This window comes from Pleuronectes platessa, chromosome 19 (assembly GCF_947347685.1).
Source record: "Pleuronectes platessa chromosome 19, fPlePla1.1, whole genome shotgun sequence".
NCBI classification, from domain to species: Eukaryota; Metazoa; Chordata; class Actinopteri; order Pleuronectiformes; family Pleuronectidae; genus Pleuronectes; species Pleuronectes platessa.
Window position 1 is genome coordinate 19,894,206 of NC_070644.1, and position 19,372 is coordinate 19,913,577.

General features: G+C 45.2%; 3 protein-coding genes across 3 annotated transcripts; 1 reads left to right on the top strand and 2 right to left on the bottom strand.

The window, feature by feature from the left end:
• Positions 1-222: 222 nt before the first annotated feature.
• Positions 223-4,866, bottom strand: LOC128425171 (regulator of G-protein signaling 7-binding protein B). Its single transcript, XM_053411700.1, has 6 exons — positions 4,481-4,866; positions 3,700-3,872; positions 3,155-3,285; positions 2,789-2,927; positions 2,612-2,682; positions 223-2,534 (listed from the first exon to the last, which is right to left on the bottom strand). The coding sequence occupies exons 1-6, from the start codon at positions 4,610-4,612 to the stop codon at positions 2,443-2,445; spliced, it is 738 nt and encodes a 245-aa protein (XP_053267675.1). The 5' UTR covers positions 4,613-4,866; the 3' UTR covers positions 223-2,442.
• Positions 4,867-6,549: 1,683 nt separating this feature from the next.
• Positions 6,550-11,107, bottom strand: rnf180b (ring finger protein 180b). The gene is made up of 7 exons (XM_053411214.1): positions 10,978-11,107; positions 9,719-9,821; positions 9,486-9,581; positions 8,545-9,207; positions 7,778-7,900; positions 7,437-7,656; positions 6,550-7,346 (listed from the first exon to the last, which is right to left on the bottom strand). Exons 2-7 carry the CDS (start codon positions 9,773-9,775, stop codon positions 7,153-7,155), a joined length of 1,353 nt encoding a protein of 450 aa, XP_053267189.1. The 5' UTR covers positions 9,776-9,821; positions 10,978-11,107; the 3' UTR covers positions 6,550-7,152.
• Positions 11,108-12,490: 1,383 nt separating this feature from the next.
• htr1ab (5-hydroxytryptamine (serotonin) receptor 1A b) lies at positions 12,491-13,750 on the top strand. Its single transcript, XM_053411215.1, has one exon. It carries the CDS (start codon positions 12,491-12,493, stop codon positions 13,748-13,750), a length of 1,260 nt encoding a protein of 419 aa, XP_053267190.1.
• The last annotated feature ends 5,622 nt before the right edge of the window (positions 13,751-19,372 follow it).

Here is a 19,372-nt window from a genome sequence, read left to right on the forward strand (position 1 = left end):
TCTTCTCATCTGATGCAAAAGGAAATATATATATATATAAATAAATATATATAAATATATATAAATATAACTACTTTTAAATGTAGACCAATTGTTTTTTAAAAGAAGACAACACAAGTTCTTATTTTAATACAAAATTTTATTCACATTATAAAATGTCCTAAGCTGTACATACTGGTTATGAGCTGTGGGTGTAGGGGGGGGGGGGGGGGGGGGGGGGGGTTACACTGCAGGACACACTAACTACAAATGGCCTCGGACTCATAAACATGCTGAAACAAAGATTTGAGCAGCTTGGACATCGCTTCAATAAACTACGTTAATTCAAAAGGAAAAACTCCACAAACACAGATTAACAAATAACACTGCACCGACACTCAGGGGGGAAATGGCTGCAGTTTAATTACCCCCGATAAAGATCCTCTGGTTTTAATCCAGGGAAGGCGGCTAACGATGTGCAGCACATGACACCGAAAAGTCTCGCTAGTGCCCCCTGGAGGCTGCGATCATTGTTGCAACCCACTGAACAAACCCCGTTATGATCCTTTAGTAATTCTGGATATTACAGCTTGGAAAGTTAACTTTGTCCTGAATGTGACAATAGAGAAAAAGATCCAAAGGGTTTATCCTCTTGGGAGCTGGTTCAAACATCAAATCTCTGATCTCTATACGTAATACTGTTGGATTTTGATTGGATTTTGATATTTCCTGGGTAAAAGTAGAAGTTTATAGCTGCTGCTGATGAGTAACATGATCGTGTTCATCCTCTGGGGATCATGAAAACAGTACACACAGGGGATCTCATAGTTTAGAAGGTTTCTTGTCCTGGACCACAGTGTCGGTCAAAGGGAAATTTAGACACGTTGCTACAGAAAACATCTGGAGGACACGAAAACCATAACTCTGTCCCAAACACATCTGGTCAGTACTCCAGTTGTAACTAACGCAGAGTTCACACGACACGACTCGCTGTGCTGAGTTGATATTATTATCTTTTTAGTTTTCCTCATCTGGTTTTATACATCTGTATTTTCCGTCATCAGCCCGTCCTGCGCTCTTATTGGCTGCCGTTGTCACAGACTTCTCAAGATCATTTAGTTATTTATGAATTATATTTAGCCTTGTCATGCCCTGTGTCAGCTGACCTATTGAACCTAATTCTCACACAAGGGCATGCCAAATCTAATTTGCCTTTGATCTGGGGCTTTTGTTGGAAAGTTCCAAAATTTGTTGTAGAGTGAAAAAGATCCGGCTGAAGATCGTGTCGTGTGAACGAGACGTTAAAGTTCTCAACTGAACAACTGACCAACATCATCATGCACCACTGACACGATCGGGGGGGCGAGGAAACGAAGATGCTGACGACCTTTTAAAAGTTGAAGTTTAGGCAAAGCTTTGAAACAGTTCTTTTCTTATCTGCCATTATATGTTTATTATTTTACACATGTACTCTTTTCTACAGTGACATTATTTGTAATAACAGGTGCCGGTTATGTGTGGGCACCATAATACTGGAGAGGAACACGGCGTTCACTGCTCCCAGGTCAGCAGAGACTCACCTGAAGGCAGCATCTACCGAACAACGCTCAAAGGAAATACATCAGAAGGTTGTTCAGACTAAAACAGCTCACATGGTAAAACATTCAGACACGAAGGTGTGACACAGTGAGACACCTGAAAACTACAAATGCCTGTGCATAGCCGGAATATTTACATTTCTCATCTTTAGCTATAGAAAATAACGTACAACTGAGAAGTTTGGAGGAAAACGACCTGGAAACAACAAAAAAAAGTTCCACAAGAGCCTGAAACTGAAACCCTGCTGTGCCTGTGACACAGTGGGAGCTAGCGTTATCTCATCCGTTAGCTTACAAAGCTAATGCAACAGTAGCTGCGACCCAGTTCAGGGGCCACGTCCTGACTCCGTAAACCGAGTAGCCGGAAGAAGGCCGAGCCGAAATGAGACGGTCTGGTCCACGGAGGATTTCCTGTTTAGGTCTCCAGCTTGTCCCTCGTTAAGTATCTTAGAACGACTTCCAGCCACATAGCTCGTTAGCTTCATCACCCGATCCTGTGATAGGTCGGCCTGAGAAGGATCGAACCATCCTTTGTTGTTGTTTGTTGTTGTTGTCTAATGAAGCCTCTGAGGGACACGACCATGGAATTGGGTCACATGATTTATGGCGTTTTGTGGGGGGGGACATATTTGTAAATATTTACTAGAGATTTGTCCCTAATAAAATACACTTGAAGTCAAGTTGCAGAGCTCAAGAACTAAATAATGATCCAATGAAAAACTGTAAATATCAAGATAAATGGGAGGAAATAAAATAACAAATGGAAAAACAGATTGTAAATAAACGCAGAATAAAAATGAAAAGGTAAAGACATGTGTTGACAAAATGAGAATCTACTCATATGAGTGCTGCGGCCGGGGGACCCTCAGCCTGACACCATGCAGCAGAGTCCAGGGAAGCGTCTCTTCCTCGGTCGGACCAGCGGCTGTGGAGTCAGGTTCAACAAGCTGCTGTCGTCTGGAACAAGGATCAGAACTTCAGGTCGTTTCCATTCATCACATCAATGATTTGAAGAATCTCATCCCGTCACGTACCTTGGTTTTTCAGAGGCAATGGCATCGTGTCCCTGAGTTTGCTGAGTAGGTTTCTCATCTCTCGCATGTCTCTGTGGAGACGAGGAACCGGCAGAGACACAGATGTAGTTTGGAGGATTTTACTTCATCGGGAGTTTAAACAGTTTATTTTTTTAAAAGCAGACGCGGTCCCTGTACCTCTCTATGTTTTCGATGTCGTTTCCCACAAGCCACTGCTCCTGAGGGAAGTCTATGGGCGAGGACGAGCGCTCCTCCAGGAACGGGACGTCCGAGCTCTCGTCCATCCTGAAGTCCAACTTCGGCTCCGACTCGGTTCCTTCAGGACGGAGCAGAGACGCCATCAACACACAAACAGCCACATCTGTACAGCTGCGTATGAATGAACTCTGCCACAACAACCATGAAGTTCTTCAAATCATCATCTGGGAATTAAAAATCTTTTGTATCCCTGCAGAATTTATATCCAAACCATCTAATCACTATTCTATGGACGTTGGAAGTTTAATAACAAGAATTATTCACAGAATTATTGTGACGTTTTACTCTTTCTGTGGAGCTGCAGCACCCCCAGCAGGCACATGGACTTCAGCATCTCCGTAACGAACATCTCCAGGCAGCACTGCAGCTGGATGAAGAGCCGAAGGATCTCAGGCTGGATCTCTCCGTCCTCTGGACTGCAGCAGGAGGAGGAGGAGGAAGAGGAGGAGGAGGAGGAGAGAAAGAGGTAAACATTTAATCTTTAATCTTTAATTTTTTATATTGTAGTTCAGGACAGAATTAACTTGCACACACTTCATAACCCATCACAGTGTTTCTCATATGAAAAAACAACATTAAGCATTGATTGCAAACTTATATTTCCATTTAAATCTTTGTTATCTGATGTTTTTCTTGATTCTTGTCTTTGTTCTGTTTCTGTGTTTGTCTTCTGTTCTCAGGTCTCAACAGTCTCATGGGACGTGATAATTAAATAAAGAATAAAGAGTCAATATTCATCGGGTTAACAGGCTCTGGACGGCTGAATTATTTGAGGTCAAGATCATTTCACTCTCACGATCGACCACTGGCTCTTTGATTTGTCTCCTCACCCTGAACCAGAGATGACGGTGAGGTCCTGGTGCGCTGCCCGGGCCATGGAGCATCCTTTGGAGCGTGTCAGTTGCATGTGAGCGCGAAGTGACGGACAGTCGGCAGAAATCTCCCCGATGGAGATGACCTGCTCCCGGTACAGAGCCACCAGGGTGTTGAACTCCTGGACAGTCTGCAGGGAGGAAACAAAACAAGATGCAGGACTCAGAGACACCAATGGAACTTGTATTTAAAATGTGCGTCCTGGCTTCATTTGGGTCAGGAGAAGAACCAGTGTCATTCTGCAGGAGAAGAACCAGTGTCATTCTGCAGGAGAAGAACCAGTGTCCCTTTGCAGGACAAGAACCAGTCTTTCTGCAGGAACCAGTTTCTCTGCAGGTAAAGAACCAGCAGGATAACAACCAGTGTGTATTTGTAGGATGAGAACCAGTGTGTTTAGCAGGAATCAGTGTCTCTCTGAAGGTTAAGAACCAGTATCTGTCTGCCAGAGAAGAACCAGTGTCATTCTGCAGGAGAAGAACCAGTGTCCCTTTGCAGGACAATAACCAATCTTTCTGCATGAACCAGTGTCTCGCTGCAGGAGAACCAGTCTCTTCCTGCAGTCTAAATATGAACCAGTGTCTCTCTGAAGGTTAAGAACCAGCAGGATAACAACCAGTGTGTCCCTGCCGGATAAGAACCAGTGTCTTTCTGCAGGAACCAGTGTGTCTAGCTGCAGGATGGGAACCAGTGCTTTGCTGCAGAGCTGCACACGGATCTCAGAGGAGGAGCGGGACTCACCATCCTGCTGCCGTCCACGGCCTCCTCCGCGCTCTCCCTGCGCTCCGGCTCCGCCTGCGCGCCGCGGCTGACGGGGAAGATGCTCCCTGCGGATCGTGGGCGCTTTTTCCGCCCGTACGGTGCAGAACACATGCATGCACGCGCACACACACAGACGCACTCACACACACACACACAGAGACACACTCACAGATGGACACGGATGCTGCGGTGTCCTCTGTCTACAGGAGGAAGAGAAACACGCCAGAAGCGCAGCGGGGTCAGACGGATTTGTGACCGATCAGAGCCTCTGCATCCTCAGCGGGACTGTGCGCGTTGTCCGCGGGATCAGAATCGAGTCTCGGGCCGAACGGAGCCCGGCAGCTGCCTCTGCATCCCCGCCGAGAAGAGAGTCACCTTCAGCCCCTCCTGGAGGCCGAGCGAGGGAGAGGGAGGCTCCTCCGTCTTCCGCCGAGCGCGCTCACGTGTGCGGAGGATGCGGAGGGAGCCAACAGCAAAACAAGTCGTCACCCTCCGACTCATCGTTAACTGTTTGAGAGCAGCAGTGGTCCGCACGCTGCAGCCCTGCGCCGTGCACGGTGCGCTGCTTCACTCACACGCGAGCTGCAGCTGCAGATTCACATGCATTCACCATCGGTGTTTCTCCTGCTGCAGATGAGAACAGATTCAGAGAGATTATGTTTTATTACCTGAGATTCTAGCTGCTGTGTGTGGAGATGAAGATGCACTCGTTCTTTTGTACCACCAGGGGGCAGGAGAAGTAAAAAACAAGCACTTTCACCTTTTATACACAGATAAAGTATTAGGAGTCTTGTTTTCTGCAGGAATTGGTCATAAAATGTCATCTGGTTTCCATCCAAGTCATAACTATAGACAAACACATTGTGCTGAAGCTAATAACAATCTAACAATCACCATTTTTCATGACGTTATTGAAAACGCTCATCAAACAGTCACAGAAGAAGTAAGTGAACCCTTGGATTTAAAAGCTGGTGGATCAATCTTCAACCATCCCTCCTCAGAAGTGCTTCAGCTCAGCCATATTCTCATATGTCTGGTGTGAGAGGCTCAATGAGGACGAGGTCAATGCAACAATTTGTGTGTTATTAAATAATACAGATTGTGTGTCGTTTATTTTTGTAGTTTACATGAAGATCAGATCATTTTTAAAGATAAATCTTTGCAGAAATTCTAGTAATTTGAAAGGCTTTTCTTAAATATTTTATTTCTGGAGCTATGTCAGAAATTGTGCTTGTCATTGTTATTATTCCTTCTCCAACACACCTTTGCTTTTGTGTCCATATACAAAAACATCACCTCCTACTCTAGAATGTGAATCCACGTCCCTGATAGGACAAAAACCTTTTGTTTAATTCTAGAAAGAAAACTGTGGTGAGATATTTCAGATATGTAGAAAGAGAAGAGACAAAAAAAAACAGGTTTCTTCAGTTTGTAGAATAAAGTAAAATCTATTTAGACACTTTTATTATTCATAAATAATTTGTAATATCTATGTGGCTCAGTGTTTTTCACATTTCTATTGAACAGTCCAGCAAACAGAACTCAGAAAGATTGTTTTAATCTCCTGGAGATTAAAATACTGAATCCAACCCTTTATGTTTAAATTAAAATAATTCACAGTTGCATATTCAAATGATTCACTTGATTGTCTTTGTCGTTTACTTTATAGTAAGACGATGAACTCTTCACACAGATGAACGCTTCCATTTTCTTTTACATCTGGTTTTATCGTTTCCTTCAACATAAACTCGATGTCACTTTCTCAAAGTCAGAAAATCTCTTCAGAGAAAAATGAAACTTGATAAACCTGCACTGCAAACTCTCAATCGTCCTCGGCTCCTCAAAAGAAGAAAAAGTACACGAGGAAGCAGAGGAGCAGGAACGCCAGGATCCAGTTGACGGAGTGGATGTAGTCGAGGAAGAGGCCGACGTCAAACAGCCGCATGTCGGTGAAGTTCAGCGCGTCCAGCGAGAAGCCGCCGTGGGCGAAGTGCCAGCGTCCCCTCGCCGCCGCCGCGTGTCTCTGATACCCTGAAGTTAAATGGATAAAACTTTACTCAAAAAGGTATTTGCATCACACTGTGTGTGTTTGTTTGTTTTTTCACGTGATATCATTTATCAGAAACTCAGTGGCTGAAAGTTATGGAAGTTCACTGCTGCTAATATTATAATAACCATCATGAAAAAGGAGAAATTTAACTCAGATGTCGTATCAAAAGTCCAGTTAAAGAAATTACTCAAATCTTATAAAAACACAGCCACCTCATATAAACATGATCATTTTAAGGTTTGAAGTCCAAATACCTGGTGATAGGTGTTTTAGTAGTAACATGTTGTATAATATCATAAAATGTAAATGATATATAGTTCTTATATCATACAATACCTGTTAATACTGTACTATTCCATATATATTTCTTACTTTACATATCTATTTATTTACATTCCACTTTAAATACGAACAATACTCTGCACTTTACTGCCTTTTTTTTGCACTTCTGGTTAGATGCTAAACTGCATTTCGTTGTGTAAGTACTTGTACTGTGCAATGACAATAAAGTTGAATCTAATCTAATCTAATGACATGTGTAGTGTCGACACGTACTCTCACACCATGTAAAGGAAGTTAATGATTAATGGATTTTGATGTTTCATCCCTTTCCCTCACACTGATGATCCAGAGTCTTCAGTGTTTTCCAGACTCTAACAGGTTTCTTACCCCAGAAGGTTCTGAAGCACTTGCGGCCGCTGGGCAGAGGCCACTTAGCGCACTGAGCCTTCTTGAAGTTCAGCTGGCGGCCGTGGTAAACTTTAGGGAAGCAGGTCTTCACCGTCTGGTTGAGCTCTGAGGAGGAACAAGTACAGTGAGGAAAACAGCTCATCCTCACGTCAGAGATATCAGGAGGTCAAGTTCTGAGGCCTGGAGCTCGCCAACCTTCGTGTAAGTCGGTGTGAGAGATGAGTGTGCGGCAGAGGGGGCAGGGCGTGTTCATGTGTCGGTTCTTGGCCAGCGTGCGAAGACACGGCTCACAGAAGACGTGGGCGCAGGGCTGGCAGCTGTACGGGCTGAAGAAGACGTCCAGACACACGGCGCAGGTCAGTCCCTCTCGGTCTTCCTCCTCGCTGTCCACCTGGGACCTGCTCAAACTCTCGGCCTGAACGCAAACACACAAACATATTATATCACTTTAATAAATTCAGATAATTAGACGTTAGACAGTTTAAGCTCTGCAGAAACCCTGAGGATGAACCCTGACCCTGAGGATGAACCCTGACCTTCTCCTGCCGCCGGTGCAGCCAGCGCTCTCTCCTCCTCTGTTTCCGTCTCAGACCCTTCAGTCGGTTCCTCTCTCTTCTTCTCCGGCCGATCGAGGCTGGGGAGGCGGAGGAGGCTCGAGGCTACGAAGGCAACACACACGCACACACACAGACACACACACACAGAAAACAATGGTTGGAGACATTTACTTCCCATGAAGAAAAAAATGTACGACATAACAAACATCCTTTGTTTTTGCGTTTCTTTGAGCGCGACCATTAGTGAAACTACAACCAGTTAGTTTGAGCGGAGAGCAAAGGTCATTCAAAACTAAAGGTTTAGCCTCTGGGGAACTTCAGCGTCATCAAAGAACTGGATGGAAATGTGCCCTTTCAATTTTGACACAATGACAATTATGGCCTGATGTATGTCCTGAAGAAAAAGGTCAGAGGGTCAAGTAATGACATACATCCTCTGGGGATCATGAACATCAACACAAACACGCTCGACCAATCACGAGTCAGTTTCAGCCGTCAATCGTGTTTCAGGCTAAAATGAAAGATGCCTGTATTTAACGTGCACCTCTACGTGTTCATGTCCCATTTGCTAACATGGATGAGGCAGGGTTTATGACATGTACTGCAGCCAGCCACCAGGGGGCGATCCAGATGTTTTAGCTTTAGCTTTTAGGAGCGTTCATGTCATCCATCTTTATTTACAGTCTATGGTGAAAACTGATGGACACGGATTCAGATTTTTAAATTCATTATATTTATGACCTCACCTCCGTGTCCTCGTCCCGCCCAGCCACACTGTCGGAGACGGTTCTTCCTCTGAGGATGAGGGTTGAGTCAGAAGCGTCTTCGTGGACGGACGAGGTCGCCACAGACGTCTCCACCGTGTCCACAGCCGGCAGCAGCGGTTGATCCAAGAGCAACCGCCTCCCTCCAGGTGACCTGAAGGCTTCAGCGTCGCCCGAGACATGTGACCACGTCGACTCATCATCTGGCCCCGCCCACGTCAAACCGGCAGCCGACCTGTCCATGAGGCTCGCAGGGCAAAAACAAGACGACCTGAAGGTGGCGCCATCCTCCAGGCTGCACCTTCTCCTGTGAGAGATGCAGTACAGAGGATTCAAAGGGAACGACTGGTTTTCACTCGGGGGACTCGACCCCTCGGCAGGGAGCTGTAAACCTTCTGTCCCGTTGGACGTCTCCTCGTTGTCTTGGGCGCTGTCTGTCGGCGGAGCAGCGCGTCCCTTCTCAGGCCTCGTCCTCCTGGGCTGGACGATGAGGACGTGGTGCTTGTGGTCACGATCCACGCGGCTCTTGTTGAGGTGGACGGTGGCGTCCTGACCACAGGGACACTTACTGTGGTTGATGAAGTTGAAGCCACCCAGACGAGCGCTGCAGTGGTGGCAGTTCAGTTTCCCCACAGTCCACTGGGCCTGGACAGAAACCACAGATACATAAAGCACAACAATATCTAATATATGTATTTTAATTCATTGTTTTATCCTTTGAATGTCACAAAAATAGTTCAAATGTCCTCCAGAAAGGAGAAAATGTTAAGAGGTTATTTTAAACTTGCTACATAAATAAAATATGACTTTATAGGATTCAAAATATGGAATTTTCTGTATTATTTGAATCTTGTTTCCCCGTGAGCCAGTGAACACAACAATCTAACACCGGAGGACCTTCCCTCCTGAGCCGGGACACTCACCTGGTGAACTGAGGTCAGGATCCAGTCCGGCAGCGCCTCCTGGTCCACGTGCCAGATACTGCAAATAGCACCCGAGCTCTCATCTGACGCCTCCTCCTGTTTCACCGCGACACACAAACACTCACTGAGGATTCATCTGGACTTTATATAACTTGAACAGACGCTGGTATCTCCAGTTCACTGGGAGGTCATCGGACAAACTGAATTAAATGTATTGAAGTGTTTTCACCCACCGTGGACAAACAGGTTGAGTCGATCACTCCTTTGCGACACCTCCTGCAGCGGAGCATGGTTCCCTCTCCTCACACTCATCAGCAGCAGCTTTCCAGTCCGGCTCTGATGAAGGTGACAATAAACAACATAAAGTCATTCTCAACACATCTGATCAAAAGCTGCCAGAGAACTGAAGAACAACCACAACAGTTATTTTAAATCACGGCCCTCCTGTTGACCACGTGCTTCTATCAGATCTATTGTTCATTTCTTTCTGGGTCTTTCTTGTTTTGTCTTGTTTTGCTTTTACAATTTGTCCCAGTTGCCTTTTTCTAAAGCACTTTGAATTGTCTGCTTCGTCCAGAGCAGGAAAAACCTGATCCCGGACCTGTTTGGTTGATAAACGCTTAAACAGTCTAGTTATATATTTATATGTAAAAATAATGTGGCATGTTAAAACTGCAGCTCTGTGTGTCGCTGATAAAACCTTTGTGATATATAATCTGAACTTTTCACCTCCTCTTCCCTCACTTTGGCTTCAAAGACAAACTTTGTGGTTAACGTGAGATCTGAATTTACCAGAGATCACGTCCACACAAAAAACACACAATGAATCAGACAATCAGAATAAACACAAACCTACAATCAAACAATCCAAGAAGAAATCACATCACAGGGCCATGATTGGTCACTATGCTTTTTCTGAAGAGTCTTTTAAATGAGATAGTCACATCCTTTTATATTATTAAACCTAGTCCAATATATATATAATAGTCTAATTATTATAAATTCCTCTCAAGTCTCTGATTTCAAACACCCTGCACACAGTTAATGATTTGATTTCTCTGAGCAGTTTTAAAGTGTCATTAAACTTCGGTTCTCTGTGAATAGTGTCATATCTCTTATCAGTAGCAGTAACTTCTTAGTTCTGTGTAACAGGAGGATTTGTGCACAGACACTGATCTGGTATCAGCTCTGAACTTTCCTCTGGACACCGTCACGACTCCACTGCTGCAGAGCTGGAGGCACAAGTCAGTTGTTGTTGTTGTTTTGAGTGTGAATCTAGTTTTATTAGAATGAACCTGAGTCTGTGGTGTGAGTTTTAAAATGTGTCGAATCTGCAGCTAGTGAAAAAACCAGAATAAAACTGGTGTTAGCTTCTTTAGCTTCGTTAGCTCCGACAACAACAACAAGCTTCTTCCGGTCGGTTAACCGATATGAAAACGTGCTGTCACGCGTCGAGTCGATGCTGCTCGTGCTGCTCGGGATGTGAACTCACCTTCCGGACAAACTCTGCGCAGTTTGAGACGCGAAACAACGAAGAAAAGCTGCGTCAAGAAAAAATCCCTCAACACACAAAGTTAAACAAGGCTAGCGCTTCAGAGGAGGGCGTGACGTCAGGGCCGGTGAGCTACGGAAGGTGGAGAAGATCAAAACACCTGCCGCGTTTCCGCGCTGACAAAATAAAGAGACAGATCATCAGGATGATAGATAAATAAAATTAAATATATTAATGAGAAGGATCATCAGGATGTTAAATAAATAAAATTAAAATTAAATATATTAATGAGAAGGATCATCAGGATGGTAAATAAATAAAATAGATTAGTGTTAAATTAATTAAAGAGACAATTCATCAGGATGTTAAATAAAATAGAATCAAATTTAATTTGAATAATTAATTAAAGAGGAGGATGATCAGGATAATAAATACAATAAAATTGAATTAAATGAAATAGACAGATCATCAGGATGTTAAATAAAATGAAATAAATGAAATAGACAGATCATCAGGAGGTTAAATAAAATAAAATAATATGAATTAAATCTTACATTATAATATTCAACCTCCTGCTCTGGCATTAATTTACCCGAGATTTAAATTGAAAAACATTTCAACTATCTCTATGTGGACTGTTGACCTTAAGGTCTATGCAGGGTCGAGCCTTTTGTTTTTAAAGCTCATCCACATTTTCAACTTCCCCCTTTTCTATTAAGTGGAACTATATATGTTGTTATTTTCTTACACTCAGACTTTGTGTGTCCGTCTCATTTATTTGTTCGTTGAACAGTGATGGATTGTGAACGGATCTGACGCCTGGTGGCAGTGTCTCACCGGAGGGCACCAGCTCGCTGCAGGAGCTGGAGAAATGAACACCGAACGTTCCTGTAATTAAAGTGATAAAATGTTAAATAATATATTAACTGTTCCTGGTTTCCTTTGGCCTGAGTGACGTGTTTTTAACTTTCCAATTAGTGGCCTACAGCCGGTTTATCAGGGTATAAAAAGAATAGATCAACTTGAGACTAGATCCATTTTGTTGTAATCATGTTATAAGATATAAGTTATTAGGTTTTATTAAGCCAAATAGACAAATAGGTTAGTTCACAATTATTAATGACAGGTTTGTGTGATTTGAGTGAAAGCTGCATTAGAAACTAAACTTTTATTTAATCTCCAAAATGGAAGAAAGAGAAATTAAAAGCAAACAGACTCAAACAGTGTTGAAGTTTATTAAAGTTTATTGACAGTCCACCTCGATCCTCGGGTCCGAGCTGCAGTGGACGGACCCACTCGTGTCAGACTCGCTCTCATCCTCACGGACAAGTGACGCATTTTCCATCACCGGTATAAATGCTCGGCATCATTCTCCATCAGCAGCCGACAGGTCCGTCCCTCGCTGCAGCTCCACTCTGCACCATGCGCCCCTCAGAGAGCCGCGGGGCCCCCGTGCGCACCGGGCTGTCCAGCGACTAACCGGAGCTCCCCACACGCACCGTGCTCAGCAGCGATGGAGGCCGCGAACAACTCCACAGCCTGGACACATCTGGAGAACTTCTCCATCGGAACCGCCGAACCCGAGGAGGAGGAGGAGGAGGTGAAGCTGAGCTACCAGGTGCTCACATCCTTCGTGCTGGCCGCGCTCATCCTGTGCGCAATCTTTGGGAACGCGTGCGTAGTCGCAGCCATCGCCTTGGAGCGATCCCTGCAGAACGTGGCCAACTACCTGATCGGCTCCCTGGCCGTCACCGACCTGATGGTGTCGGTGCTGGTGCTGCCCATGGCGGCGCTGTACCAGGTGTTGAACCGCTGGACCCTCGGGAAAGTACCGTGCAACATCTTCATCTCTCTGGACATGTTGTGCTGCACCTCGTCCATCCTGCACCTGTGCGCCATCGCCCTGGACCGGTACTGGGCCATCACGGAGCCCATCGAGTACATGAAGAAGCGGACGCCGAGGAGAGCCGCGGTCCTCATCAGCGTCACCTGGATCGTCGGCTTCTCCATCTCTGTGCCGCCGATGCTGATCATGAGCGCCCAGCCCAACACCACTCCGGGGCCGGACAGGGCGAGCACCAAGCACTGCGAGATCCGGCAGGACCCCTGGTACACGATATACTCCACGTTCGGGGCTTTTTACATCCCTCTGACCCTGATGCTGGTGTTATACGGGCGGATATTCAAAGCGGCCAGGTTTCGGATCAGGAAGACGGTGCGTAAAACCGAGAAAAAGAAAGTGTCCGACTCCTGCCTAGCGCTGTCCCCGGCGCTCTTCCACAAAAAGACTCCGGGCGACGCGCAGGGCAAAAGCTGGAAGAGGAGCGTGGAGCCGCGGCCGCTGCCGAGCGTCAACGGCGCCGTGAGGCACGCGGAGGACGGGGAGTCCCTGGAGATCATCGAGGTGCACAGCAACTCCAAGAGCAACCTGCCGCTGCCCGACACCCCGAGCACCGCGCCGCTGTTCGAGAGCAGGCACGAGAAGGCCACCGAGGCCAAGCGCAAGATCGCCATGGCACGGGAGCGCAAGACGGTGAAGACCCTGGGCATCATCATGGGCACCTTCATCCTCTGCTGGCTGCCCTTCTTCATCGTGGCCCTGGTGAAGCCCTTCTGCCCGGACGCGTGCTACATGCCCCGCTGGCTGGAGGATGTCATCAACTGGCTGGGCTACTCCAACTCGCTGCTCAACCCCATCATTTACGCGTACTTCAACAAAGACTTCCAGAGCGCGTTCAAGAAAATCATCAAGTGTCATTTCTGCAGACCGTGATGTTGTCCCGCGGGTCAGCGGGTCACTGAGGTGAAAGGTCAACTTCAGACTCTAACGTGGCACAAAGGGATTGTTCTGAACGACGAGTCTGAGCAGAGCGGTTCATAAAGATTATTCTGTGATAGTCGCCATCATTAATAACTATAGCACCTTCCTCCCAGAGGTGTGTGCAGCCTGCAGGTAGAGATACAGCTGTGGTCGTCTGATTGTAGCTCCGTGTTCTGTCATGTTCAATAAACACATCGTTTTTAATGAGTGTTCTGACGTCATGATTTAAGCCTTTTTAAATACAACATCACGAAACTGATTTAAAATTCAAATTTCCACCTCTGGAGTTTGATAACTTTCTGTTTAAAATGACTTTATTAGAACATGTCACCTTTGAAATATCAGATTAATATATATATATGTGTAGTAAAATTCATTATTAGTAGTAATTTGTGGTAGTTACATCAGTTCTCTTCTCTATAAAAACTACCAACCTCAGTCTACAAGTTCTAAAACTCATAAAACAAATAGTGCATTTGTAGAAAAAGGAAAAATGCCAACTAATAAATCCAAATGTAAGAACAGTAAGAGGCAGCTGAAGATGTACAGATGTGCAGCTTCCAGTTTTAGGATTTTGCGTTTTTTTTGTTTCCTGTGTGAATGTGACTCAGAAAATCATAATTTAATCTGCAAAAAAAACTAACTTCCCTCCACATCTTCACCCATCATGCTGTAAATTCACAAAAAAAATCCATTTAGCTCTTATTTAAGATCCCAAATAAATATATAAAGGTGTTTTTAATAACATTTTATGATATAAAAGTCATGGAGCTTCGGTGTAGGACTCTAAGTGAAATAATATTGTGGCTCCTGTATGAGAACTTTTAAAGCCGGAGGAGCTGGGAAAAAGATTTTGATGAGATTTTTATCAAATTATTTGGAGAAAATCTTTATCTTCAGGGATTTCAATATATTTCTGAAATAGACTTTATCTCAAAGTCTTTGACGGATCTGAACCCTGCAGCATAAACAAGTGTCATCGTCCTGAGCCCCAGACTCTCGTCCCCATCACGCTCCTCTAACTGGTTTCTACTGTGAGAGACACTGGGAGGATGTGGGCGAGCGGAGAGACAAACAGAGAGACAGAGAGACAGAGAGACAGACAGATGGACAGATGGACAGACTCAGAGAGGAGAACAGAGGTGTAAAAAGCACACACATTCGTCACTGTTGCAGGAGCAGTGACACACAGGTTGTGGGGGGGCAGCTCGTCCTCCGTCCCTCACGGCCTCGTCTCATCTCCGTCCGTCTTTAAAGGACCTGAAAGGGACAGGCTGGAGAGCTGGTCTCCATAGCGACATATGGGGGATGCAGACTCCGGGGCCGAGGGGCAATTATCTGATCAAAGGGGGCCGCGGCCACAGGGATACAGAGGTGCTGCTGAGGGGCCCACAGCTGGCCGCCTCTCAGACAATACACTGCTGTGTTCTACCTTCCTACCATCCTACCATCCTTCCTTCCTTCCTTCCCTCTGTATCCTTCATTCCTTCCTTCCTTCCTTCCTTCCTTCCTTCCTTCCTTCCTTCCTTCTGTCCTTCCATCCTACCATCCTTCCTTCCTTCCTTCCTTCCTTCCTTCCTTCCTTCCTTCCCTCTGTATCCTTCATTCCCTCCTTCCTTCCTTCCTTCCTTCCCTCCTTCCTTCCTTCCTTCTGTCCTTCCTTCCTTCCTTCCATCCTTCCTTCCTTCCTTCCTTCCTTCCTTCCTTCCTTCCTTCCTTCCTTCCCTCTGTATCCTTCCTTCCTTCATTCCTCCCTTCCATCCTTCCTTCCTTTCTTCCTTCCTTCCTTCCTTCCTTCCTTCCTTCCTTCCTTCCTTCCTTCCCTCTGTATCCTTCCTTCCTTCCTTCCTTCCTTCCTTCCTTCCTTCCTACCTTCCTTCCTTCCTTCCTTCCTTCCTTCCTTCCTTCCTTTCTTCCTTCCTTCCTTCCTTCCTTCCTTCCTTCCTTCCTTCCTTCCTTCCTTCCCTCTGTATTCTTCCTTCCTTCCTTCCTTCCTTCCTTCCTTCCTTCCTTCTTCCCTTCCTTCCTTCCTTCCTTCCTTCCTTCCTTCCTTCCTTCCCTCTGTATCCTTCCTTCCTACCATCCTTCCTTCCTTCCTTCCTTCCTTCTTTCCTTCCTTCCCTCTGTATCCTTCCTTACTTCCTTCCTTCCTTCCTTCCTTCCTTCCTTCCCTCTGTATCCTTCCTACCTTCCTTCCTTCCTTCCTTCCTTCCTTCCTTCCTTCCTTCCTTCCTTCCCTCTGTATCCTTCCTTCCATCCTACCTTCCTTCCATCCTTCCTTCCTTCCTTCCTTCCTTCCTTCCTTCCTTCCTTCACTCTGTGTCCTTCCTTCCTTCCTTCCTTCCTTCCTTCCCTCTGTATACTTCCTTCCTTCCTTCCTTCCTTCCTTCCTTCCATCCATCCTTCCTTCCTTCCTACCTTCCATCCTTCCTTCCGTCTATCCTTCCTTCCTTCCTTCCTTCCTTCCTTCCTTCCTTCCTTCCTTCCCTCTGTATCCTTCCTTCCTTCGTTCCTTCCTTCCTTCCCTCTGTATCCTTCATTCCTTCATTCCTTCCTTCCTTTCTTCCTTACTTCCTTCCTTCCCTCTGTATCCTTCATTCCTTCATTCCTTCCTTCCTTTCTTCCTTACTTCCTTCCTTCCCTCTGTATCCTTCCTTCCTTCCTTCATTCCCTCTGTATCCTTCATTCCCTCCTTCCTTCCTTCCTTCCCTCTGTATCCTCCCTTCCTTCCACTTTTACTTATAAAGTTTGAGGAGGCAGGTTCAGTGTGATGATGTCACAGCGAGGTCATGTGGGTGACCTCAGCGTGGAAGTCTAGCAGGAAGCCTTTGTTTCATCCTGGGAGGAGGCAGAGAGAGAGGGAAGGGAAACGTTAAGTTAGTGAGCTGCATTATTGAAAAGTCTCAATTCTTCCTCCAAAGATGCTTATGGGCAAATTATAATTTACATTATATTGACCTTTCCTGGGAAAAGAAGAAACGCTCTCTTTTAAGACTTCCCGTGTGATGACCTCTGCTGCTGTGACTCTGACTGAATCAACAAGTCGCCTTAGAGGAAGAGAAGATGTAATAAAACATGTGACTTTGCTTTAAACATGTTGTTTTAATAAAGTATTAATGAGTTTTGAATGTAGCCGACTCAAACCTCTAAGCAGAATTAAAATCCATTACTGAAAAAGAGAAACAGTGTTTAGGTAACTCATCAGTTTAATCATGTTGTGTTAATTTAAAAACTCGACCTCTCCTCCAGTGTGTCACCATGTTATCAAGTCCTGTCACATCGAGACAACAATAAAAAGTCCTTGTTGATGCGTTTTCCTCTTGTTATTCAAATCTCTTGTTATCCGTCTCCTCTGAAGCAGACACCAGGAGGATTTGTCCGTCAGACTTACCACCGTCGTTTTGACAGGACTCATTTCAAAAATATCATTTCTCAGTAAACAACAGCTTAAGTAAAAACACGACTCGCTGACAAAAGCATAAAGATCAACGTGCACGATGATACCAGGACCGATGTGTCCCTGCAGGTGCTTGTGTTCACTCCTGTGGACTGTTCTTCCTCTGAGACGCTGCCGAGTGCACTTGGCTGTAAATCAGCCGGTGCGTTGGAGGAGTGGAGGAGTGTGGATGAAACTCCATCCATACGCTCTTGAACTGTTCAGTCATGTCCCCCCCCCCCCCCCCCGCAGAGCGCCCCGTGGCGTTCTACTGTCAAATGAATTATGTTCCGGCCTCGCTCAACCTCGAGGAGAACAACCCGTCCACGTCTTTGGGGATTTCTGCTCGGAGCTGTTGCTGGGGACGAGTTTAGAGGAAAACAGCAGAACGGAAGATGATTAAGATGGAAACTTCTCTCTGTGTGTATTTAAAGACCAAAAGACACGGCTTGATGTTTGAGCCCGACTGAAGAAACCTTTATTCTCGTCCTAAAGATAAATCTGTCAACACGATCATCCTCCAGTTGCTAAAAACAACCGAGGTTCACTTGTGTTCACTCAAAAGATGATTTCACTTTGTTCTTATCACACGGACTCAGGTTCCTGATAAGTTTGGTTTTAATTAAATATTTGATGATATTAAAACTGGGTCAAACGTCATGATTCACAGCTGAAGATGACTCCGGCTCCGAATCAGCACGGAGTTCGGATTCCTGGATAAATGTTTGGAATCATTGGAGGAAGGGAGACGCGTCCTCCATCTTTATTTAAGGACTATGTTTGGCATCAGGGAGAGTTAATCTTTGTGTGTGTGTGTTTGTGTGTGTTTGTGTGTGTTTGTGTGTGTGTGTGAGTCCCTCCTGAACCTGCAGCAGGTGTCACTTTGTCTGGTTTCAGTCACTTTAAGTGCGACATCAAACGCTGAGTCATGGTTTGTTGTCTTGTCGTCTGATTGTCTCTCGGCAGGTTTTCGTCCTCATCCTCCTCTTCTTCACGTGTTTCTCTCTGTGAGATGAAAGTTAACTCAACAGCTTCATCACTTCATCTCGATGCGTCGACCATTTAAATTTCCTAAAACTCTAAATATGCAAGTTGCAAATGAAAAAGCAGAAGATTTATGATTGTAGTATTTAGCCTATTTAAATACATTCCCAGAAGGATTTGAATGGTGAATTACTCACAAGTATTTCAGGCAGAACTAGAAGCAGAGTAGAGAAGCAAAAAGTTTTATGAGTAAATTCTAATAACGGAGAGAAGCCGTGAGACAAATATTTGGTGTTCAGAGAAAGATGAGATTTTTGAGGGAGATAAAACCATTTTTAGCGTCATACTCCACGAGCAAAAGTTTAATGTAAACATGGAGCACTAACCCTGAGTGACTTTAATCTATCTTATTTAACTGTCTCTGCAGTATTTAGTTACTTTCCTGTTCTTAGAACCAGTTGAGCTTCGTTCCATCAGTAGATTGAATTAACAGGCTTTTAGTGCCGAGACTCAAGACAAAGAAAAGCCTGAAGAGTCTCGGTTTCCACTCAAACACGAAGCTGCCACCGAATAAACAACTTCCTTCATGAATCAAAACTTGTTGTTGAGTCATAAATGAGACCTGTTGTGCAAACATGGTTAAATATAAAAATAGACTTCATCTTAACAGCTTGTTTGGGCGCAGGTGGACGTTAAGGTCACTGAAAACCACTAAATGAACTGCTCCTGTATCGTGCTCCTCCAGTCAATAGACCTCTCGGTGCTGTTTACCCACACGGAACGAGCATCAGGAGAAATTACGGGTTCATTACATTGCCCAAGGACACTTGTAGCACTGGAGGAGCAGGGGATCAAACCATCTACCTCACCATTAGCGGACGACCCGCTCCACCTCCTGAGCCACAGCCTCACAGCTCATTTGTGCAGAAGCAGACTGAGACGTCTGTCCAGGCTTCAGTTATAATCTTAATGAGGTTTTAAATTTGAACAATTGAAGATTCACGTCTTGAATTTAGAGTCTTGTTTGAATAAAAGAGAATCTGGAGTGAAGACCGATACAGAGGAAACAGAGAGGATGATGGGAAACTGGGAGGAGACGCCGCCACGGAAAACCAGCTCAGGAAGTGGAAACAATGAACTCAGATACAACGACA

Bases quoted from the DNA above. Each gene is read 5' to 3' on its own strand.
- rnf180b (XM_053411214.1), bottom strand. From the start codon at position 9,775: ATGCTCCGCTGCAGGAGGTGTCGCAAAGGAGTGATCGACTCAACCTGT. The intron at 9,582-9,718 runs GTGGGTGAAAAC...GCGGTGAAACAG, and splicing joins ACTCAACCTGTTTGTCCACG to GAGGAGGCGTCAGATGAGAG. The intron at 7,657-7,777 runs GTCAGGGTTCAT...GTTTGCGTTCAG, and splicing joins TGCACCGGCGGCAGGAGAAG to GCCGAGAGTTTGAGCAGGTC.
- LOC128425171 (XM_053411700.1), bottom strand. From the start codon at position 4,612: ATGTGTTCTGCACCGTACGGGCGGAAAAAGCGCCCACGATCCGCAGGG. The intron at 3,873-4,480 runs GTGAGTCCCGCT...TCCTCCCTGCAG, and splicing joins CCGTGGACGGCAGCAGGATG to ACTGTCCAGGAGTTCAACAC. The intron at 2,928-3,154 runs GTAAAACGTCAC...TCCGTCCTGAAG, and splicing joins GCTGCAGCTCCACAGAAAGA to GAACCGAGTCGGAGCCGAAG.
- htr1ab (XM_053411215.1), top strand. From the start codon at position 12,491: ATGGAGGCCGCGAACAACTCCACAGCCTGGACACATCTGGAGAACTTC.